We start from the raw sequence: 22,749 nt of genomic DNA on the forward strand, positions 1-22,749 counted from the left end.
GAACTCCTGACCTCAAGTGATCTGCCCACCTCGGCCTCCCAAAGTGCTGGGATTACAGGCCTTAGCCACCAGGCCTGGCCCCTTGACCCTGACTTCAGGACCCCTGGTGCTAGGTCTGTCTCTGTGACCCCTTACCTCTGTGCCCTTTTCCTGACCCCTTGGTCCCTGACTGCATTCCTCATGCCCACAGGTCTCTCCCTGGCAGTGCCCTGGAGCTCCGTTACTCTCAGGCACCCACATTACCTTCTGGTGCCCACCTGGATCCCTATGTGGCTGGCAGTGGTCGGGCAGGCAAGAGGGGCCGCTGGTCAGGGGTCAAGGAGGAGCCTTCCAAGGTCAGCAGCTGCCTCTGGGGCCTGGACTGAGCAGGGCTTGGGCGGGCAGCTGTAGGAAGTGGAGCTAAATACGTGGGGCTCTGGGAGGAAGCTGGGTTGAGAGGCAGGATCTCCTGGACTCACCCACTCACCCTTTCTTCTCTCCTTCCCTGCAACCCTCTTGCCTGGATGTCTCCTCGTGTGGATGTCCTGCCACCTGGTGAGAACCTGAGAGTAATGATGGGACAGGGAGGGGCGTGTAGAATCCCAGAGTAGGCGGGGTTAGGTGAGGAACAGGAGCCAGCTGAGTCATGGGAATCAGGGTGGGGGTGGAGTCATGGGTGTGGGCGTGGCTTGGAGAGGGTTCGGGGAGGGATCAAGAACAGGGACCTGTCAAGAGAGGAAGTTAGAGGCCCGGCCCACGCCTGTAATCCCAACACTTGCTGGCGCCGAGGCAGGCAGATCACTTGAGGTCAGGAGTTCGACGGCAGCCTTGCCAAAATGGCATCGCTACTAAAAATGCAAAAATTAGCCAGGCGTGGTAGCGGGCGCCTGTAATCCCAGCTATTCAGGAGACTGAGGCAGAAGGATCGTTCGAACCTGGGAGGCATAACCCAAGATTGCACCACTGCACTCCAGCCTGGGCGACAGAGTGAGACTCTGTCTCAAGAAAAAATAAATAAAATAAAAAGAAATAAAGTTGGGCTGGGAAAAGCATCAGTGAGGTTGGGCAAGGTCAGGATCATGAGCCAAGACCCAGCGCCAACCTCAGCCCCCACCCACCTAATGTCCCTCTGTCCTCACACAGGGACAGGATTGGGAGCGGTCTGCCCCTGCGGGCTCCATACCACCCCCGTTCCCTGGGGAGCTGGACGGCTCCGATGAGGAGGAGGCAGAGGGGATGTTTGGGGCCGAGCTGCTGTCCCCCAGTGGGCAGGCCGACGTGCAGACGCTGGCCATCATGCTTCAGGAGCAGCTGGAGGCCATCAACAAGGAGATCAAGTGAGTCCTGGCCCCGCCCTGGCCTGCCCTGCCCTGCCTGAGCTGACTCCACAGCCCTTCTGGCTCGGGAGGCCTGAAAGCCTGAGTCCATCTCCTCTTACACCATCCACAAGGAATTCTTCCAGCCCAACACTCACTCCGCTGTCCAGGCAACCCCTAGGACACACTCAGAAGTCTTCTATGTGCTACCTACACATATACCCCCCAGCCAGTACTCACCATTCCCCAATACACCAAAGCCTGCATCCCCAAATACCCTAGTTCCTCTCGATGCATCAAGAATCTTCCATTATACCATCAATTTTGTGGTTTCACATAACCAGTGCCCAGAGTCTTCCACTACCCTAAGAATCTCAAGACAACACAAGGTTCCCAACCTCAAACACCAAGAATCTCATCCTAACACGCTAATCAAAAACTTCAACTCTGGGCCGGGCGCGGTGGCTCATGCCTGTAATCCCAGCACTTTGGGAGGCCAAGGCTGGCAGATCATGAGGTCAGGAGATAGAGACCATCCTGGCTAACACGGTGAAACCCCGTCTCTACTAAAAATATAAAAAATTAGCCAGGCGTGGTGGCAGGCGCCTGTAGTCCCAGCTACTCGGGAGGCTGAGGCAGGAGAATGGCGTGAACCCGGGAGGCGGAGCTTGCAGTGAGCTGAGATAGTGCCACTGCACTCCAGCCTGGGCGACAGAGCGAGACTCTATCTCAAAAAAAAAAAAAAAAAAGTCCCCAACTTATTAAGAAGCCCCCAGTGATGTAAAGTCTACCCCGATTCACCAGCAATGGCCATATTCAGCAATTCTCCTATAATGTACTCCCCATGAGCCTTTGGCAAATATACCATGACCACCACCTTCCGTACCAAATGACTCCATGCCCTTCCCAGAGCCTAGACTGGCCTGAGTCCCTGATCTCACACTGCTCCTATTATGACCTTGCTCTTACAGTCCACCTTGAACTTGACCTTTTGTCCATAGTAATCCCTTCATAATTTTCCAAACCACTTGACTATCATCAGGGCCACCCTGATGCAGACCCCGATCACCTTGACAGCCCTAATCCTGCAACGACTTCCTGAGACTATCAGGACCCCTTGACTCTCCTTGAGCCTGGAAGGCCTTCAGAAACCCACCAAAGCCCTCTGACATCATTGCACCGTCCCCAGAATTCCCCTTGCCCCACCAAGCCTTTCTGGCCCATTGTGCTCCCAGATTCCCTCTCCCGCTGTCTGCTGCGGCCCCTCACCCAGTTTCCCCTATTTCCCTCCTCAGGCTGATCCAAGAGGAGAAGGAGACAACAGAACAGAGGGCAGAGGAGCTGGAGAGCCGGGTGTCCAGCTCTGGCTTGGACTCGTTGGGCCGCTACCGCAGCAGCTGCTCCCTGCCCCCCTCCCTCACCACTTCTACCCTTGCCAGCCCCTCCCCTCCCAGCTCTGGCCACTCAACACCCCGCCTGGCACCCCCTAGCCCTGCCCGTGAGGGCACCGACAAGGCTGTGAGTGCTCTGAAGTCTCCCCAGCCTAGTAGGGGGATGGGGAGAGGTCAGAAGCAGGGCTCCCCAGTGTACAGCAACAATAACCCCTCACACCAGTGGTTTTCCAAAGCAACCTCAGCCTTCCCTAAAGGTTCAAACTCAAAGGGCAAAGGGGAGGCTGAGTCACTGGGATCTTGAACCCTAACTTTCACTTTAGTCAGATCTGGTCTACTTTTATTTCTCATGCATCAAGTTTCTGCATAGGATTTTAAAAAGTTTCTGGCTGGGTGTGGTGGCTCACGCCTGTAATCCCAGCACTTTGGGAGGCCAAGGTGGGCAGATCACTTGAGATCAGGAGTTCGAGACCCACCTGGCCAACATGGTGAAATGCCCCCCTCTACTAAAAATACAAAAATTAGCCTGGCTTGGTGGCATGTGCCTGTAATTCCAGTTACTCAGGAGGCTGATGCAGGAGAATCACTTGAACCCAAGAGGCAGAGTTTGCAGTGAGTTGAAATCGTGCCACTGCACTCCAACCTGAGAGACAGAATGAAACTGTGTCTCAAAAAAAAAAGTTTCAGTGACAACATGCATTTGAGAACTACAAATTAGATCCTCAGAGTTGACCTTTGAGGGAGGCAAAGAGATATTGGCCCTATTTTACTCCCTTAAATTCAGCTTTCCTGCTTCCAGAACCTGTAACTCATTAGCTTTCTTTGAGGCCCGATCAACATGGTGAAACCCCATCTCTACTAAAAATACAAAATTATCTGGTATCTGGATGTGGTGGCGCGGGCCTGTAGTCCCAGCTTCTCGGGAGGCTGAGGCAAAAGAATTGCTTAAACTCAGGAGGTGGAGGTTGCAGTGAGCCGAGATTGCGCCACTGCACTCCAGCCTGGTGACAGAGCTAGACTCCGTCTCAAAAAAAAAAAAAAAAAAAAAGCCGGGCATGGTGGCACATGCCTTTAATCTCAGCTGCTTGGGAGGCTGAGGCAGGAGAATCTCTTGAACCTGGGAGGCAGAGGTTGCAGTGAGCCGAGATTGTGCCATTGCACTCCAGCCTGGGCAACAAGAGTGAAACTCCATCTCAAAAAAAAAAAAAAAGTTTCTGCAGCTCACCCTGACTTGAGCTAGACTACCTTCGGATACTGTGTTCTAAACCAGGGTCACCCCACGCACCCCTTAGTAGACGTCTCAGTTAATAAGGAGCCCCTGACATGACTGTTTGAACTCAATCCAGCATCTATGCCCTCTGTCCTCAGAATCATGTCCCTAAGGAGGAAGCTGGAGCTCCACGAGGGGAGGGGCCGGCCATCCCAGGAGACACCCCACCACCCACTCCCCGTTCTGCCCGTCTTGAGAGAATGACCCAGGCCTTGGCACTGCAGGCGGGGTCCCTGGAAGATGGGGGACCCTCACGGGGAAGGTCAGCAGGGACAAGGGATAGGGACAGGGAGAAGCTGGCTTGGGAAGATGAGAAGGGGGTGGACAAGGACTTGGGAGGAGAGGGGGCATCCCAGCAAGGATATGCTCTCATTCTCTCCTGCTTTCCCAGTGAGGGCACCCCAGATTCCCTGCACAAAGCCCCCAAGAAGAAGAGCATCAAGTCATCCATAGGCCGTCTCTTTGGCAAGAAAGAGAAGGGACGAATGGGACCCCCAGGCCGGGACAGCTCTTCTCTGGGTGAGTACCTCACTCTAACCCTTCCCTCCTTTGTTCCTTCCTCCCTTCCTCCCTCCCTTTCTTCTTTGTATGTTCATTTGACATCCATTCATGTCTTCATTCCTTTGGTGATTTATTTAGAATTTGGAAGGAACACAGCTTGCCAAGGTAGGCGGGAGGAGGAGGGAAAAGGAGAGGGCACTCTGGGGCCTGCTTGGGTGACTGGGTGGGTAAATGAATTTATTTCCTTTACCTATTTTTTTGTTGTTGTTTTTTGGATTTTGTTGTTGTTGTTTTGAGACGGAGTTTCGCTCTGTCACCCAGGCTGGAGTGCAGTGGCACGATCTTGGCTCACTGGAACCTCCACCTCCTGGGTTCAAACGATTCTCCGGCCTCAGCCTCTTGAGCAGCTGGGACTACAGGCGCCCGCCACCATGCCTGGCTAATTTTTTTGTATTTTTTAGTAGAGATAGGGTTTCCCCATGTTGGCCAGGCTGGTCTTGAACTCCTGACCTCAGATGATCCACCCGCCTTGGCCTCCCAAAGTGCTGGGATTACAGACTTATTTACCATTTTTTTTTTTTTTTGGAGACGGAGTCTCGCTCTGTTGCCCAGGCTGGAATGCAGTTGCGCTATCTCGGCTCACTGCAAGCTCTGCCTCCCGGGTTCACGCCATTCTCCTGCCTCAGCCTCCCCAGTAGCTGGGACTACAGGCGCCCGCCACCATGCCTGGCTAACTTTTTGTATTTTTAGTAGAGACGGGGTTTCACCGTGTTAGCCAGGATGGTCTTGATCTCCTGACCTCGTGATCCGCCTGCCTCAGCCTCCCAAAGTGCTGGGATTACAGGTGTGAGCCAGCATGCCCGGCCACCTATTTTTTAAACAGAGGAAGAGGGTGTGGCATCCTCAAGGCAGGGCACCTTCCTGTGGTGTGCTGGAGCCTGCTGGCACTGGCTCAGGAGATCCGCTATTTCAGGAATTGGCTGACATCACACTGGTAGTTTGAAATTGCCCATGGTGGGATTATTTACACCATGGAAATGGGCAAATGCTACAAATCCGGGATTCCCTTCTGCCTCGCCAAGGAGCCAGTTGTTAGGCATTTACCAGCACACCACTGCCGCCTTACCAAGGCTAGCCCAGTGCATCCAGCCGTATTTTGGGGATGACTCCAATTCATGGGCGCCTGTCTGGCTTTATCACTTCCTCGATGTGCCCTCACTCACTACTCCCTCAGGGCCTCTGCCTTTCTGGCATTTTCCTCATTACCTCCAGCATGAAAGATTCTGCCTCCCCCTTGAGATTTTCCAAAGTTTGACCCCTCCCTGCCTCCAGCTGGAACACCCTCAGATGAGACACTGGCCACTGACCCTCTGGGGCTAGCCAAGCTGACAGGCCCAGGAGACAAGGACCGAAGGAACAAGAGGAAGTGAGTGTGTGTGAGAGAGTGTATGTGAATGTGTGTGTTTGTGCGTGAGTGTGTGAGGGTGTGTGTGTGTGAGAGTCTGCGAGAGTGGGTGTCTGAGTGTGTATGTGTGAATGTGTGTGTATGTGTGTGACAGTGTGTGTGTGTGAGTGTGTGTGTGCAGCAGGGGTGGTGAACAGAAATGGGAATTCAATACTGGGAGGGGGTGTTCGTGATCCTGAACTTGCTTGCCTGGAAACCCAGGAGCTCCTAGAGTTTTTATTTTTTCTTTCTTTTTTTTTGAAAAAAATTTTTGTATTTTTTGCATTTATATTATATTGTTTCTTTTATTTTTCTTATTTTTTTCTCTCTTTTGATAGGGGTTGGGGGGAGAGGATTTACAGATTCACATGTATTTTTTGACCTTCTGCCATGTTTTATACATTCATAAAAGGTGCGTGTGCATGTGTGCGTGTGTGTGTGTGTGTGCTGATGGGGGCCATCCACAGAGCAGGGGGTCTCCACCCCTGACAGCTTCTATCCTGGCCCCTTCACCCGTACAGGCATGAACTCCTGGAGGAGGCCTGCCGCCAGGGCCTACCTTTTGCTGCCTGGGACGGGCCCACCGTGGTGTCCTGGCTGGAGGTACTGGGACCCAGAAATGCCCTGTTGGTCCCCAACCCCTCTGACAGCCCCACTGGTAGGGGCTGCCTGGTCCTCCTGGCGCCACCCTGCTTCTAGCCCAGAGGTGGGGGTGGCCATGGGCCGGGCAGGTGAGGACCCAGGAGGGCTCGGGCTTCCTGTTCATCTAAACAGCTTCTTTCTCCTTCTCCTTCTGCCCCTGCCACTCTGGCCTTGCCCACCTGGGTCATGGTCTCCTGTCGTTCTCTCTACTCTCTCTTTCTGGATTCTCTGTCTCTATTTTTCGGCACCATTCCTATCTCTGACCACGCTTTTGTCATCCCCCGTATTTCTCCTGATGTCTCCGATCGCCCTGCCGACGTCTCCCTGTCTCCCGCTTTCTGTCTCTCCCCACCCTCTATTTCTCTCTCTCTCTATCTCTCTCTCCCTCCCCCCCCCTTGCTCTCTCTCTCTCTCCCTATCCCCCCCTCCGTCTGTCTCCCTGTCTCTGTCTCCCTATTTGTCTCCCTCGGACTCTCCCTCATCTCGTCCGCGTCTCTTTTACTTGTCCTGTTTATTCTCCTTGCGAACTTTCCCACGTCTCTGTTTCACCCCCCATCCCCCCCTTGCCTGTCCCCTCTGTTCCTCTGTCCCCTCTGTTCCTCTGTCCTTCCGTTGCAGCTGTGGGTAGGCATGCCTGCCTGGTATGTGGCCGCCTGCCGGGCCAATGTCAAGAGCGGTGCCATCATGGCCAACCTGTCAGACACGGAGATCCAGCGCGAGATCGGCATCAGCAACCCGCTGCACCGACTCAAGCTACGCCTCGCCATCCAGGAGATGGTCTCGCTCACCTCGCCCTCAGCCCCCGCCTCCTCCCGCACTGTGAGTGTCCGGCGGCCAATTCCAGCCTTCGCTTCCTCAGAGCCCCGCCTCTTGCCCTCAGTCTAGCCAATCCTGGGCCTGCTCACTCCTGTGTCCCACGACCCTACTTCTCATTGGCTCTTACCCCCCTCAGCCTCCCCTCCGCTCCCAACTTCGCCTGTGGTCCATGTGGTACTCCAGGAGGGGCCCAGGCCACCTCCTTCCCTGACTCTCTCCCTCTCCTTGGCATTTGCTGTCCCACTAAAATGTCACCACTTCTAAGAAGCTTTCCTTAACTTGTCAGCTAAACGAGATACCCCATCATTCCGGCATATCAGCACCTTCTAATTTTCCCCATAGCAATTATTGCCTTCTAATTATTTTATCTTTTCATTCCAACTTTTTTTTTTTGAGACAGAGTTTCGCTCTTGTTGTCCAGGCTGGAGTGCAATGGCGCGATCTTGGCTCGCTGCCACCCCCGCCTCCGGGGTTCAAGCCATTCTCCTGTCTCAGCCTCCTGAGTAGCTGGGATTACAGGCGCCCGCCACCACGCCCGGCTAATTTTTGTATTTTTAGTGGAGACGGGGTTTTGACATGTTGGCCAGGCTGGTCTTGAACTCTCGACCTCAGGTGATCCGCCCGCCTCGGCCTCCCAAAGTGTTGAGATTACAGGCGTGAGCCCCTGTGCCTGGCCCTCGTTCCAACTTTTTATTACGAGAAATTTCAAACATACAGAAAATCATGTGTACCCAGTTCAGTGATTCTCAAACTTTTGCTGTACTTGCTCTGTTGTGTGTGGTGTGGGGGGAGTGGGGAGTACAGGTTGAGTGTCCCTTACCTGAAATATGTGGGACCAGAAGTGTTTAGAATTTCTGATTTTAAAAAGTTTTTTTTTGAATATTTGTATATAAATGAAATATCTTGGGGATGGGAGCCAAGCCTAAACATGAAATTCATTTATGTTTCATATGCATCTCATACACATGCCTAAAAAGAATTTTATACAATATTTAATTTTTTATTTTATTTTATTTTTTGAGATGGGGTCTTGCTTTGTCGCCCAGGCTGGAGTGCAATGGTGCGACCTCGGCTCACTGCAACCTCTGCCTCCCGGGTTCAAGCAATTCCAATCCTCTGCCTCAACCTCCCGAGTAGCTGGGATTATAGGTACCCACCACCACGCCCGGCTAATTTTTGTATTTTTAGTAGAGATGGGGTTTCACCATCTTGGCCAGGGTGGTCTTGAACTCCTGACCTCGTGATCCACCTGCCTCAGCCTCCCAAAGTGCTGGGATTACAGGTGTGAGCCACTGCGCCTGGCCTACAATATTTTAAATAACTTTGTGCATGAAACAAAGTTTTGACTGCATTTTGATTGTGACCTGTCATATGAGGTCAGGTGGGGGATTTTCCTCTTGTGGCTTCGTGTCAGCACTTAAGAAGTTTAGGGCCAAGCACTGTGGCTCACACCTGTAATTCCAGCATTTTGGGAGGCCTTGGGCGGCCGATCTCTTGAGCCCGGGAGTTCAAGACCAACCTGGGCAACATGGCGAAACCCCGTCTCTACTAAAAACACAAAAATTAGTCGGGCGTGGTGGCGCATACCTGTAGTCCCAGCTACTCAGGAGGCTGAGGTGGGAGGATCCTTTGAGCCCAGGAGGTCGAGGCTGCAGTGAGCTGTGATTATCCCACTGTACTGCAGCCTGGGTGACAGAGAAAGACTGCATCCAAAAAAAAAAAAAAAAAAACACCAAAAAAAAACGCGTTTAGAATTTTGGAGCATTTTGGATTTTAGATTTTCAGGTTGGGGATGCTCAGAGACCTATTGAATGTAATTTGAGAACATCATAACAGCTTAGCCCCCAGAATTACTTTAGTAGGTCTTTTTCTTCCTTGTAAATACCACATCCTTTATCGCACCTAAGGGCATTCACATTGTTGTTAATTTCTTTTTCTTTTCTTTTCTTTTCTTTTTTTTTTTGAGACGGAGTCTCACTCTGTCGCCCAGGCTGGAGTGCAGTGGTGTGAGCTGGGCTCACTGCAACCTCCGTCTCCCTGGTTCAAGTGATTCTCCTGCCTCAGCGTCCTGAGTAGCTGGAATTAAAGGCACATGCCACCACGCCCAGCTAACTTTTGTATTTTTAGTAGAGATAGGGTTTCACCAACGTTGGCCAGGCTGGTCTTGAACTCCTGACCTCAGGTGATCCACCCGCCTCTGCCTCCCAAAGTGCTAGGATTACAGGCATGAACCACCACTCTCAGTCTAATTTTTGTATTTTTAGTAGAGACGGGGTTTCTCCAGGTTGGCCAGGCTAGTCTTCAAACTCCAAAAGTGATGTGCCTGCCTCAGCCTCCCAAAGTGCTGGCACTACAGGTGTGAGCCACTACACCTGGCCACAGTTGTTAATTTCATCTACTATTCACTCTGTATTCAAATTTCCCCAGCATGCTTAAAATATGTTCACTGTTTCTCCCCCACTATGACGAAAAGGGTCTGTTGTGTCCCTTGCCATATCCCACACCCTATGACGGTGACTGGTGCCTGACTCTCACCAGAAGTACATAAATGTTTTTATCCTTGTATGGATTCCTAACTCGTGGGGTTGTTGGGAGCAGAAGCTCAATAAATGTAAACCCCCCCACACACCCCCTAAACATTTGCATCATGGCTGTGTCTGCCCCCCCACTTCTGAATCCTCATTCTGTACCTCTGTGTGAGGTCAGCGAGGTGATGTCATTTGCACAGGGCCACACAGCAAAATGCATGGCAGGGTCCCAATTCTAACCTGAATTTGTTCAACTCCAGTGTCACATTGCCTGGTACATGGCAGGTGCCCTATAATAAGGATCATTCCTTTTCTCTGTTACTGCTTGTCCCAGAAAGCAGGAGGGACATAAACGTATGGCCCAGGGCCTTCGGGAGGACACCCTCCTTCTTCTCCCCCACGCGAAGCCCTCTCCCACCATCCATTAACACTCCCTGCCCCTCAGTCCACAGGAAACGTGTGGATGACACACGAGGAGATGGAGTCCCTTACGGCCACGACCAAGCCCGTGAGTACCCCCTGCCGGCCGCCTTGGGGGTGGCACCAACCCTCTTTGGGGGTGGGGGCGGGGACCGAGTCTGTGGCCATCCCTAAGTCTGCTCCTTGCGTCCTCCTCTGCCTGCCCCTTAACTCACCCCTTCTCTCCCCTCTTCCTACTAACGGGTCAGGAGACCAAGGAGATCAGCTGGGAGCAGGTAGGGGGCGCGGGGCGGGGCGTGAGCGCATGAACAGGCTGTGCACGACGCATGGATGCCCCTCCTCCGAGCCCTGCCCCTGCCCTCACCAGAACATGCCATCATCCCCATGGGGGGTGGGGGGCGCTGCGCCAAGCTTGGCTCTGGACTGTTCCATTATGGCTTGGTGGTGGGGAGGGTAGAGGGGATGCGGTGTGGAAGCCCAGACTGTTGCACAGTCAGCCTTCTGCATGGACCATTTCATCATCATGGATTGTGGGGGCTCTAAGGGGCTTCAGTTCTGTAGCTCAGGACAGACTGAGCAGCCGGTGTCCCTATAGTGGAGGGACGGGGGCTACAGTGGACTGCTTAGTGTATCAGGGCCAAGGAGGAAGCATTGGCTGTGGTGGTGATGAGGTAGCCAGGCTGAATGAGAAGTTGGGGAGGAGAAGCTACACTTTGTTCTCAAGAAACAAGAGGCAGCAGGGCGCTGTGGCTCACGCCTGTAATCCTAGCACTTTTGGAGGCTGAGGTGGGCAGATCACCTGAGGTCAGGAGTTTGAGACAGCCTGGCCAACATGGTGAAACCCTGTGTCTACTAAAAATACAAAAATTAGCCGAGTGCAGTGGCTAGCGTCTGTAATCCCAGCTACTTGGGAGGCTGAGGCAGGAGAATCGCTTGAACCCAGGAGGTAGAGGTTGCACTGAGCCGAGATTGCACCATTGTACTCCAGCCTGGGTGACAGAGTGAGATTCCATCTCATAAAAACCAAACAAATAAACTAACAAAAAAACCCAAGAGGCATGAACTCACTGTCCACGGAGGAATTATGTGTGACTGTGGTCATAGATCACATATTTCCAGCCAGGGGGAGGCGTGGATTTTGTGCTGATGCTGAAAGGAGTGAGGGACTTGGGGCTCATCTGGAATATTGCCCTGGGCCAGATATAACATTAGACAAGTATTTTCAGGACATTGCAAGAGTGATGGCCCTTTCTTAGTGGGAGAGCTGCCTTGAAAGAGTCCATTGTCCTGACTTGGAGGTGTAGTGACGTTGGACTGCAGTGAGACAGAGTTAAAGCAGTGCTTCCCCAAATTTAATGTGTAGTGGGGTGGCACGCACCTGTAGTCCCAGCTACTTGGAAGACTGAAGCAGGAGGATCGCTTGAGCCCACGAAGCTGAGGTCAACCTGGGCAACATAGTAAGACCCTGTCTCTAAAAAATAAACAAATATGGCCGGACGCAGTGGCTCATGCCTGTAATCCCAGCACTATGGGAGGCTGAGGTGGGCGGATCCCTTGAGGTCAGGAGTTCGAGACCAGCCTGGCCAACATGGTGAAATGCCATCTCTACTAAAAAATACAAAAATTAGCCGGGCATGGTGGCGCGTACCTGTAATCCCAGCTACTCGAAGGCTGAGGCAAGAGAATTGCTTGAACCTGGGATGGGGAGGTTGCAGGGAGACGAGATCGTGCCACTGCACTCCGGCCTGGGTGACATAGCAGACTCTGTCAGAAAGAGAAGGAGAAGGAGAAAGAGAAAGAGAAGGAGAAAGAGAAAGAAAGAAATAGAGAAATTAAAAAATAAATATAATGTATATTTCAAATCACCTGAGGGTCTTGTGAAAATGCAGATACCGACTTCAGTAGGTCTGGAATAAGGTCTGAGATTCTGCAATTCCAGCAAGTCCACAGGTGATGGTGATGCTCTAGGTCTCAGGACAACTGTTTGAGTAGCCAAGAGTATATGCTGTCATGAAGGGCTAGGAGACAACTCTGGATTGGTCCATTATCCTGAGCAGAGACTGGTCATTGTCCTACCATGGGGTGGGAAAAAACTGGATTGGGAGGTTGGGTTGTACCCCTCTCATGCACAGTGGGAAGGGGCCAGAGGGCCTGACTCCTCCCTCACCTGCCCATGGCCCCAGATCCTGGCATATGGCGACATGAACCACGAGTGGGTGGGGAACGACTGGCTGCCCAGCCTGGGGCTGCCTCAATACCGCAGCTACTTCATGGAGTCGCTGGTGGACGCTCGAATGTTAGATCATCTTAACAAGAAGGAGCTCCGGGGCCAACTCAAGATGGTGGACAGCTTTCACAGGTGGGGGCTGCCTGGCCAATGGGGACAGTCCAAAGGGAAGCCCCACCCCAGAGAGTCTTCGGCCAACGGGATTGGCCATGGGAGATTCCTAGGCTTATCTTGGCCCTTTTAGCCTGAGTTCTCAGGAAATCCTGACTCTGTGCCCCTTTCACCAATGAGATGGTCCACAGGAAAAGTTCAGATCCTGAGATGGCTTGGCTAGTTAACCCTGGACCCCTTCCAGGCTGGCCAATAGGGAGTGCCTCTTATTGAAAATGCCTCACCTCCTGAGGGGGTCAACAGTCAATAGAACTTATCAGCTCCCCACCCTTTCCAAGAAGAGCACAGCCAGTGGGGAGGGACCCGTAGGAGCAGCAGTCTGGGGGACTGGAAAGCTCATCCGTGACTCCACCTCCCCTGCTGCTCAGGGTGAGCCTACATTATGGGATTATGTGCCTGAAACGGCTCAACTATGACCGGAAGGACCTGGAGCGGAGGCGGGAAGAAAGTCAGACCCAGATCCGAGGTGAGTAGAGTGTAAGGGTCCCTTTGGGAGCCAGGTGGAGGGTGTGGAGCTGGATGGGGAGGAGAAGAAGATTGGCACCATAACCGAGGGGTGGAGCCAGCGTGGGGGGCGTGGCCCGAAGAGAGGAGATGGAGGTGGAGGTATGGGCTAAACTGAACTCTCCAGGCCACTAGAAGGGCACGGCTGAGGGTCCCTTCCGTCCCCAGACGTGATGGTGTGGTCCAATGAGCGGGTCATGGGTTGGGTGTCCGGGCTGGGCCTGAAGGAATTTGCCACGAACCTCACGGAGAGCGGGGTACACGGGGCACTGCTCGCCCTGGACGAGACCTTCGACTACTCCGACCTGGCCTTGCTCCTGCAGATCCCCACGCAGAACGCACAGGTGAGCTGCCGCTGGGCCCGGAGCATGCTGGGCGTCCCCACCTCGCAGACTGCACGCTCCAACCGCCCCCTCCACCTCCTCTTTCCAGGCCCGGCAGCTCCTGGAGAAGGAATTCAGCAACCTTATCTCCTTAGGCACAGACAGACGGCTGGACGAGGTGGGCGCGGCAGCAGCTCAGAGGGCTCTGCTCCCAGCGGCTCCTGGAGAGGCGGAGCTGAGGGGGCGGGGCCTGACTTAACGGGTCAAGGTTGGAGGCGGGGCCAGGAGGGGGCGGGGTTAAGGGAGAGGTGAGACCCGGAGAGGGGTGGAGTCAAAGGAAGGGGCGGAGTCAGACGAGGCAGGAGTCCCTCACCGGCTGCCCGGCTCCTGTACCTAGGACAGCGCCAAGTCTTTCAGCCGCTCCCCATCCTGGCGGAAGATGTTCCGGGAGAAGGACCTCCGAGGCGTAACTCCCGACTCAGCTGAGATGTTGCCCCCCAACTTTCGTTCGGCTGCAGCAGGAGCCCTCGGCTCTCCGGGGCTCCCTCTCCGCAAGCTGCAGCCAGAAGGTGGGGGGCTCCCAAATGCGACAGCCCTTCCTCGCTTCCCTAGGGTGGGCCAAGGACCACCTCAGTAGTCCAGGTTCTGGAATGGCCTAGTCCTTTCTCGCCCACCCCTGAGGAATGGACTGCTCCAACGTTCTGTACTCCCCCGTCAGGATGAAATGGATAAATCCCACTCCCCCTTCCCAGGGCGGGAGTGAACTCGCCCAGTGAGAGTTTGAGTCCTTGGCAGCGGGGAAGGGAGGGAAACCCATGTGGAGCCCGGCGATCGTTGTGACATCGGGAAGGGAAGTCCAAAGGGAGGAATCCTGGAGAGGAACAGGGAGGAGGGTGCTCCCGGCTGAACCGCTGCTCGCTCTCCCTCCAGGCCAGACTTCTGGGAGTTCCCGGGCAGACGGCGTTTCGGTCCGGACCTATTCCTGCTAGTGCAGGCCTCCAGGTGAGGACCGTGCTGGGCGACCTTGGGGGTGCGGGGCGGCACGGTGGATCTTCACTGCTCCACGCGCTGCTCGGCGTCATGCAGGTGACCTCACTCGGACGGAAGAATCTTCCCGAGGCTGGGCTGTTCCCTCTCCTGCCCGGACTGTGGCCTCGCCGGGGAGAGCGGGCTGGGAAGCTCGCGCCGTGGACTGGACCATCTGTACAGACCAGCGGGAGTGCGCGCGCCCGCCTCGCGCAGGGCCGGGGCCTGGACCAAACCACATGAACTGGACTGAGAGGGGGGAAGAAGCGGGCAGGAAGAAATCCCGCCCCAAACGTCCGCCTTCCTTTTCTCTACTTTGTAATTTATTGATCAGTTTCTGTTGGGAGACGGGTGTCCTTTACCCGCGGGAAGGGGGCGGGGCTTCCCTCCCGGGCCGCATGCGGGGAGAGGCTGCCCCCTCCCCTTTTTCCTGCCCAGTCGCGGGGCCCAAGTCTTCCTTCTTCGTCCGAAAGGAGGGGAGGGGGGACTCGCTGCTACAAGCCTCGCCCCCTGTGCCACTTAGCTCCGCCCCGCCGCGTCCGGTCGCCGGTCCCCCGGGTCATCTGCGGGCGGGGTCCCCTCTCCCTCCCCCGTGTCTCGTGTCCCCGGGGCCTCACCGCCCCCCGTGCTGTGGCCGTATCCGTGCCCCGGGGGTAGGGGGCGCAGAATGGCGCTCCCCCTTCTCCTCTGGCTCCGGGGTTTGCATGGGAGAATCCTCTTTCCACGATGCCGCTGGGCGACGTGGCGTGGGGGCAGGGGAGGCGGTGGGGGAGCCCTCTCCCCCGACTCTCGGTCGGACTCCCCGCCCCAGGCGTCACTCAGTGATCACGGGTAAAGAGAACTGTTTCAAAAAACTCCCTTGTTGACTGATTTTTTTTGTGGGGGGAGGTGTTCAACCAACCACCTCGAGCCAGGAGTCCAGGCCCCTCATCCCTCAAGTCTAGGTCCAGGTCTCTAGACCCTACCCGCATTCCCTGATGTCCTGAGATTCCCAGACCCCACGTCTGACAATGAGGTTTCGGGGAGCACGTTTATTCAGAGAAATAAATATGGCTTGTGGAAAGGGATTGGAAGGCAGGGGGAGGTACACCTGCGTCGCAGTCGAGCGGCTGGGTCAGGGTTCCGGCGTTTCCAGCATGTCCGCCAGGGCCCTGGAGAGGAGAACGCCAGAAGTTAGACAGCTGGTGTTCAAAGCTCACCCCAGGACGCTTAGAGATCATTAACCTGCCCATTTCATGGACGGGGAAATGGAGTCCCAAAGTCATCTGATAACTCATAGCGAGAGAAGCACTTCTCTAAACGGGGCTTTTACACACTCCCCTTTTACACACTTACTGATAAAGGGACGAGGAGAAATAGTCAACGTAGCTTCCTGTGGGACAGCAGAGAAAAGAGGCTTGAGGGGTACCGCACGAGCAAAATTAGGCGGCCACTCAGTATAGCGTGCGAGATTAGTGCTAGCTCCACCTCCTTTTCCCTCATTCCTTCTTCAAACTGAATCCCTTCTACCGGACCCCTTTTTCGTTCTGGGTGATTCCGTTCTCTAGTAGCCCCGCCCCTTCGATTCCTACTTGAGTTGGCCTCGCCCATTAGGCTCTAAGCCCGCACCTCAACCCTTCACTCATTTCTGCCCCTTGGCTTCAGCAACACCACCTGGTGTTCCTCGAGCCAGGTCCTGGCCCACGTGCTCAGAGCCTTGGCCACGCCTCCCCTCTTAGCCCCGCCCCACCAGCCTTCCGGGCCAGGCTCCGCCCCCACCAGGATTCACCACGCTGGGCCTGGCACCTTCCTCAGGTTTTTCCAGGGCCCCGCCCATGCTCACCTGGAGTGCAGACCGTTTCGCAGACCAGCGGGCAGAGATAGCAGAACTGACAGTGCTGGGGGCGGGGACCGGGAGAGAGAGTGAGCGTGGGGCGTGGCCGGGGGCGGAGTTAGGATGGGGCCGGGACCAGACCGGGACCAGAGGGCTAGGTCTAGGTTAAGGTTGGAGTCGGGATCGCTTGTGGAGTCAAGGTTGCATCAGGGGTAAGGGGTTGGGTCAGAGGCCAGGATTTAGGGCTGGGGGTCCTCAGAGGGTCCTGGTGCATCCTGAGGCCCAGTGGAGCCTTGAGTGTGAGGTGAGGTCTCACCTGGCACTGGTCGCAGTGCTCACCCATGTTCTCCTCATCACAGTGACAGCTCTCACATTCAGTGCATCGCTGGGGACCAGGGGAGCCTGGTTAGATGGAAACTCTAACGCCACTTGGGAGATACCCGCCCCTGGTCCACCCCTGCACCCTGGACGCTTCCCCAGACTCTACCCTCTTTATCTCTAACAGTGAGCTCTGTATCTCTCCCCTAAACCAGCCTCTCTCCCCTCCCCTGCCCCTGGTTTCCCTCCCCCCTTCCTTCCTTCTTCCTTCCTTCCTTCCTTCCTTCCTTCCCTCCTTCCTTCCTTCTCTCCCTCCCTGCTTCCTTCCTTCTTTCCCCTTTTTTTTCCTTTTTTTGAGACGGAGTCTGTCTGTCGCCCAGGCTGGAGTGCAGTGGCGCAACCTCGGCTCATTGCAACCTCCGTCTCCCGTGCCACCACGCCTGGCTAATTTTTTGTATTTTTTAGTAGAGATGGGGTTTCACTGTGTTAGCCAGGATGGTCTCCATCTCCTGACCTCGTGTTCTGCCCACGCTGGCCTCCTAAAGTGCTGGGATTACAGGCATGAGCCACCACGCCTGGCCCTGCCCCTGGTTTTCTATCTCAGGGCGACCCCATGTCTCCCAGTCAGGGTGGGCTCAGGTGCTCTCTCCAACCCTTCTCTCCCTATTTTCCCCCAAGCCTATCAGCCCCTGTGCCATCCCTCCTTCCCCCGACTCTCTTTGCCACACACCCCTGTCTCTGTCCCCACACCCCAAGATGCAGCTTGGGTCTTGTCCTCTCCTTCCTGGACCACTGCCCCAGCCTCCCAGCCTCCCAGCCTTCAGTCTGTCCTCACCTCACATGCCTGCAGAAGGATCTCTTTTCATTCAGAACTGACCCTGGCCTGCCCTTGCTCTGAGCCCTCCCACAGCACCACCCCAGGGCCCCTGGGACAGACTCTGGGGACACCTTGGTGGGTGGATCTGGGCTAGGGACATACATTGCAGAAGGAGCAGTAGCCACACAGGGACCCTGGCTGGTAGTTCCCATACTCCTGAGCGTCCTGTGGACCTGCGGGGACAGGAGGGCAGCAGTGACCGAGGCTGACTCGGTTCCTTCCCACCCACACCAGCCCAGGCCACTTACCTGTGTCCTCACCGCTTTCCTCCTCACTGGAGGCACCTCCAGCCTCCTCTCTCCCATCCAGTGGGTTGGGGATGATGGTGAAGTGGGGCTCATCTTCCTCCAGCCCCTCCTCCTCCTCCTCTTCCTCCTCGCTGTGGTCTCGGCTCAGTGGGGCCCCAACCTCAGCCCTCTCTTCCCTCCTCTCCTCCTCTTCTTCCTCTTCCTCCTCCTTGTTTTCCTCTTCTTCCTCCTCCTGGTTCAGGCTGAGGCCATGACCTTCCTCCTCATCCTCCTCATCTTCCTCGTCCCAGCTGCCATGATGGGTGCCTTTCTCTCCCTGCTCTGAACTTTCATCATCTTCCTCGTGGGAGCCGGGGTCCTCTTCCTTCTCCTTTTCCTCCTCAGAATCATCCTCCCTCAAATGGCTTCTATCCTTGACCGCTGTGTGTCCTGGGGGGTGATGGCTCATCTCTTTGATGGACCCTCTTTGACCATGGCCAGTTTCTTCATCTTGGTGGCTTTGCCTGCGGCTGGGGGCCTGGTGGCCAAGCTCAGCAGAGACCTCCTCATCTTCCTCCATGGGGACTCTGTGGTGGTGATGGTGAGGGACTTCTGTTTTATACTCATCTTGGAAGTCCTCTTCATCACTCTTGTGGCCTCGAGTTTGGTGGCTTGCAACATGGTGGCTGAACTGGACTGTGATCTCCTCTTCTTCCTCTTCCTCTTCTGCAAGGCCATGGTGGACATGTTGGGGACCCTGGTGCCAGTGTTCAGTGGACACATCCTCATCTTCTTCCTCGTCTCTGTGGCCTTGGTGCCTGTGGTCAGGGACATAATGGCGGTGTTCACCTGAGACAGCCTCATCCTCTTCCTTTATGTGGTCTTGGTGCCTGTGGGCCTGGTGTCCATACTCAGTGGAGACATCATCATCATCATTGTCATCTTCATGGCTTTGGTGCCTGTGGCTGGGGTCACGATGATGGTGTCCATCTGAGACATCTTCATCCTCTTCACTCCCATGGCCTTGGTGCCTGTGGGCCTGGTGTCCATACTCAGTGGAGACATCATCATCATCATCATCATCATCATCATCATCATCATCATCGTCATCTTCTTCGTGGCCTTGGTGCCTGTGGCTGGGGTCACGATGATGGTGTCCATCTGAGACATCTTCATCCTCTTCACTCCCATGGCCTTGGTGCCTGTGGGCCTGGTGTCCATACTCAGTGGAGACATCATCATCATCATCATCATCGTCATCTTCTTTGTGGCCTTGGTGCCTGTGGCTGGGGCCATGATGATGGTGTCCATCTGAGACATCCTCCTCCTCTTCACTCGCGTGCCCTCGGTGCCTGTGGGCCTGGTGTCTGTACTCAGTGGAGACATCATCATCATCATCATCGTCATCTTCTTCGTGCCCTCGGTGCCTGTGGGCCTGGTGTCCATACTCAGTGGAGACCTCCTCTTCCTCCTCCTCCTCCTCCTCTTCTCCTTCATCATCTTCCCCATCATGGCCTCGGTGTCCATGCCTGAGGATATGATGGTGATGCTCACTGGACACAACTTCATCCTCATCCTCGTCTTGATGGCTGTGGCTCCTGTGGCTGGGGAGGTGGTGCCTGTGCTCAGCTGAGTCTTCCGTGTCTTCACTCCCATGGCCTCTGTGCCCACGGGCCTGCCCGCCATGCTCTGCAAAGTCCTCCTCACCTGAGACATCCTCATCTCCGACTTTGTGGTCTTGGGACCTGTGGCCTGGGAGTAGGTGCCCATATTCCTTGGAGACATCTTCATCCTCCTTTTCACGGTCTGGGTGGCTCCAGAAATGATGCCCATTCTCTGTGGAAACATCCTCGTTCTCATCTGGATGGTCTCTAGGGCTGTGGAGGTGGTGGCCAAGCTCTGCTGATGCCTCCTCGGAGAGCCCAGCGACTCTGGTGTTGTTCCAGTTGCTGAAGCCCAGCCCATCCCCTCTCAGCTGCTGGGTCATGGCAGGGGGGAGGAGCAGGCTGGCCACCCCAGCCCAGAGGACAGAAGTGTGCAGCCATGGCCTATGGTGGCCCATGGGGACGGACAGGCAGCACTGGCTCCAGCTGCCTCTGCGGCGACGTGGACAAATGTTGGGGTCTTTGTCCCTTTGGGGCCGGTCTCTTTTTTTCTCTGTGTCTCTCCTTTGCTTTGTCCTTTTGGTCTCTGTCCACCTTCCTCTGGTCCTTGCTGCCTGGCTCTGGACACCCCTCTGAGGCTGTCTCCGGAGCCCCCTGACCCCCCTCTGGGGCCCTCCCTCCCCATTCCCCAGCCAATAGGGTCTTTCCCCTCCCCTCTCTCCAGCTAAATTTACTCTCAGCCCTGAGTTATTCTGGGTCAGTCCCCGCCTGCCTGCCTCCTGCTCCTCCTCCTCCCAGCTGGGGAGGGGACCAGTGAGGGGTCTCTCCCTGGCCAGGAGATGGGGGCCAAGGGACTTGACTTTGACCTACCAACAAGCTCATGTTTGGCAGCTGCAAAGACAAAGGCTAGACTTTTAGCAGGTTTTTGGGGGAGCCTGGGGCACCTGGGGGAGGCAGAAGAGACTTATCAGAGGGGAGAGGCCCCTGGGACGGAAGGACTGGGGATTCGATTGCGGGGTGTTTCCAGCCAGAATGACACGCGCTGGTGAAAGAGTGAAGTCAGTATTGAGGCCCTGGAAGGGGGAGAAAGGAACATGGCCCCCAACACACGTGTCCGTGACCTCCTGTCCCTGGAACTCAGATCTGGGGGCAGGGACTGGGCTAGACCAGGGCTATAAATACAGCTGGGAGGGGTAGGGGGACTCAGGTTACAGGGGCCGCAGCTGTCCCCGTCACAGAGGGCTGGCAGGAGACAAGTGGCCTTGCCCGTCTCTGTGTGTCAGTATCTCCTACTCCTCACTGGTCATGACTGCCCCCACTAGGGTCTCCCTTCCTGTTCACGGGTCCTCCTCTCTCTTCGATTCTGTCATCTGCTCTTTCAGGGACCCTGTCCCTCCTCCACGGGATTGCCTCTCCCTCTCACTCTGGGCTTCTGTCCCACTCTCATCTTCGTGTCTGTCCTCTACCCAAGTCTGTGTCCCTCTCTCCCCGCTGTGCCCTCTCCCCTAAATCTCTGGCCTCTCCTTTCTGAGTTCCTGTCCTTCGCCTAATTCTTTGGTTTTTGCATCCCCCTCTGCCCCTTGCCTCAGTCAAGCTGTCTCCTCCCCATCTCGCATCCACCTCTCTGGGTCTCTGTCCCCCCTCTCTCTCTGAGTCTCTGTCCCCCTCTCTGGGTATATGTCCCCTCTCTCTCTGAGTCTCTGTCCCCCATCTGTCTCTGAGTCTCTGTCCCCATCTCTCTCTGAGTCTCTGTCCCCATCTCTCTCTGAGTCTCTGTCCCCCTCTCTCTCAGAGTCTCTGTCCACCTCTCCCTGGGTCTCTGTCCCCCTCTCTCTCTGGGTTTCCCGCCCCCTCTCCCTGGGTCTCTATCCCTCTCTCCGTGGGTCTCTGTCCCTTTCTCTCTGGGTCTCTGTCCTCCTCTCCGTGGGTCTCTGTCCCTCTCTCTCTGGGTCTCTGTCCCCCTCTCCCTGGGTCTCTGTCCCTCTCTCTCTGGGTCTCTGTCCCCCTCTTTCTGGGTCTCTGTCCCTCTCTCTCTGGGTCTCTGTCCCCCTCTCCCTGGGCCTCTGTCCCCCTCTCCCTGGGTCTCTGTCCCCCTCTTTCTGGGTCTCTGTCCCTCTCTCTCTGGGTCTCTGTCCCCCTCTCCCTGGGCCTCTGTCCCCCTCTCCCTGGGTCTCTGTCCCTCTCTCTCTGGGTCTCTGTCCCTCTCTCCCTGGGTCTCTGTTCCCCTCCCCCTGGGTCTTTCCTCCACTCCCTGGGTCTCTGTCCCCCTCTCTCTGGGTCTCTGTCCCTCTCTCCCTGGGTCTCTGTCCCCCTCTCCCTGGGTCTCTGTCCCCCTCTCCCTGGGTCTCTGTCCCTCTCTCTCTGGGTCTCTGTCCCCCTCTCTCTGGGTCTCTGTCCCCCTCTCTCTGGGTCTCTGTCCCCCTCTCTCTGGGTCTCTGTCCCTCTCTCTCTGGGTCTCTGTCCCCCTCTCCCTGGGCCTCTGTCCCCCTCTCTCTGGGTCTCTGTCCCTCTCTCTCTGGGTCTCTGTCCCCCTCTCTCTGGGTCTCTGTCCCTCTCTCTCTGGGTCTCTGTCCCCCTCTCCCTGGGCCTCTGTCCCCCTCTCCCTGGGTCTCTGTCCCTCTCTCCCTGGGTCTCTGTCCCCTTCCCCCTGGGTCTTTCCTCCACTCCCTGGGTCTCTGTCCCCCTCTCTCTGTGGGTCTCTGTCCCCCTCTCTCTCTGTCTATCCCTGGGTCCCTGCTGCCCCACATTCTGATTCTCTGTTCCCTAAGTCTTTGTCTCCCCCTCTTTGGGTTAAATTGTCCCCTCCCTGTCTGGGCATCCTCCTTTCTGAGTCTCTGTTCCCTCTCTGCCACTGGCCCCAACTCCTTCTGTTCCCATCTCGCTCTTGCCCTCGGAATCTCCCCTATGTGTCTGTCGCCCCCCGGCCCGGGCCTCTCACCCCCCAGGTCGCTGTCCCTCTGTCCCCTTATCGCGGCCTGGGACCCGCCCTCTCCCCGCCTCCCGCTTTGGCGTCTCCAAGACTCCCCGCCTCCCAGACCTCGCCCCGCCCCAGGCTAGGCTGGAAAGTGGAGGATCCGGTTTGCTCTGGGCGGGTCTGGAAGCAGAGCCGGCGGAGGGAGCGCCTGGGCCCTGGACTGCAGGAGGTTGCGGCGGCCGCGGCAGCATGGTGGCGCCGGAGAAGGAGCAGGTGAGCGCCGGACCCTGGTCTGCGGGAGCGCGGAGCTGGGGACCTCGCCTCCAGGCTCCCAGAGAGGAGGGCACTGGACACCCAGATTCCTGGGTCAGACGGAGGAGGGGGATGGGAGGGTCCGGGTTCCAGGGTCCCGGGCATGGGGGTCGAGACTCCTGAGTC

At 56.0% G+C, this 22,749-nt stretch overlaps 3 protein-coding genes across 5 annotated transcripts in view; 2 read left to right on the forward strand and 1 right to left on the reverse strand.

Annotated features, from left to right (window-relative positions):
* Nucleotides 1–15,412, forward strand: part of PPFIA3 (PTPRF interacting protein alpha 3) — a 31,282-nt gene extending 15,870 nt beyond the window's left edge. Inside the window, exons 14-30 of the mRNA XM_030821033.1 lie at nt 191–335; nt 1,129–1,316; nt 2,591–2,813; nt 4,055–4,218; nt 4,348–4,475; nt 5,790–5,883; nt 6,423–6,504; nt 7,162–7,362; nt 10,333–10,395; nt 10,556–10,582; nt 12,491–12,666; nt 13,074–13,171; nt 13,378–13,553; nt 13,642–13,710; nt 13,930–14,101; nt 14,463–14,534; nt 14,619–15,412. Of these exons, the coding sequence (XP_030676893.1) occupies nt 191–335; nt 1,129–1,316; nt 2,591–2,813; nt 4,055–4,218; nt 4,348–4,475; nt 5,790–5,883; nt 6,423–6,504; nt 7,162–7,362; nt 10,333–10,395; nt 10,556–10,582; nt 12,491–12,666; nt 13,074–13,171; nt 13,378–13,553; nt 13,642–13,710; nt 13,930–14,101; nt 14,463–14,521 (2,065 nt within the window). The 3' untranslated portion in view covers nt 14,522–14,534; nt 14,619–15,412. The remainder of the gene's footprint in view (nt 1–190; nt 336–1,128; nt 1,317–2,590; nt 2,814–4,054; nt 4,219–4,347; nt 4,476–5,789; nt 5,884–6,422; nt 6,505–7,161; nt 7,363–10,332; nt 10,396–10,555; nt 10,583–12,490; nt 12,667–13,073; nt 13,172–13,377; nt 13,554–13,641; nt 13,711–13,929; nt 14,102–14,462; nt 14,535–14,618) is intronic.
* A 162-nt stretch (nt 15,413–15,574) lies between these two features.
* On the reverse strand, nt 15,575–20,041 carry HRC (histidine rich calcium binding protein). Of its 2 annotated transcripts, none has more exons than XM_003269756.4 (7): nt 19,229–20,041; nt 17,815–19,003; nt 17,669–17,739; nt 16,688–16,756; nt 16,381–16,435; nt 15,894–15,930; nt 15,575–15,709 (listed from the first exon to the last, which is right to left on the reverse strand). In XM_003269756.4, the coding sequence occupies exons 1-7, from the start codon at nt 19,853–19,855 to the stop codon at nt 15,673–15,675; spliced, it is 2,085 nt and encodes a 694-aa protein (XP_003269804.1). In that variant the 5' UTR covers nt 19,856–20,041; the 3' UTR covers nt 15,575–15,672. The 2 variants fall into 2 exon arrangements, with proteins under 2 accessions (XP_003269804.1, XP_003269805.1); XM_003269757.4 differs by having other exon boundaries at nt 15,622–15,709; nt 17,815–19,033; nt 19,253–19,855.
* Nucleotides 20,042–22,480: 2,439 nt separating this feature from the next.
* The window catches only part of TRPM4 (transient receptor potential cation channel subfamily M member 4), a 55,421-nt gene continuing 55,152 nt past the window's right edge, over nt 22,481–22,749 (forward strand). Inside the window, exon 1 of one of the 2 annotated variants that reach the window (XM_030821041.1) lies at nt 22,481–22,584. In XM_030821041.1, coding sequence (XP_030676901.1) covers nt 22,561–22,584 — 24 coding nt within the window. In that variant the 5' untranslated portion in view covers nt 22,481–22,560. The remainder of the gene's footprint in view (nt 22,585–22,749) is intronic. The other variant, XM_030821038.1, reaches the window with a different exon arrangement.

This window comes from Nomascus leucogenys, chromosome 10 (assembly GCF_006542625.1).
Source record: "Nomascus leucogenys isolate Asia chromosome 10, Asia_NLE_v1, whole genome shotgun sequence".
In the NCBI taxonomy this organism is placed as follows: Eukaryota; Metazoa; Chordata; class Mammalia; order Primates; family Hylobatidae; genus Nomascus; species Nomascus leucogenys.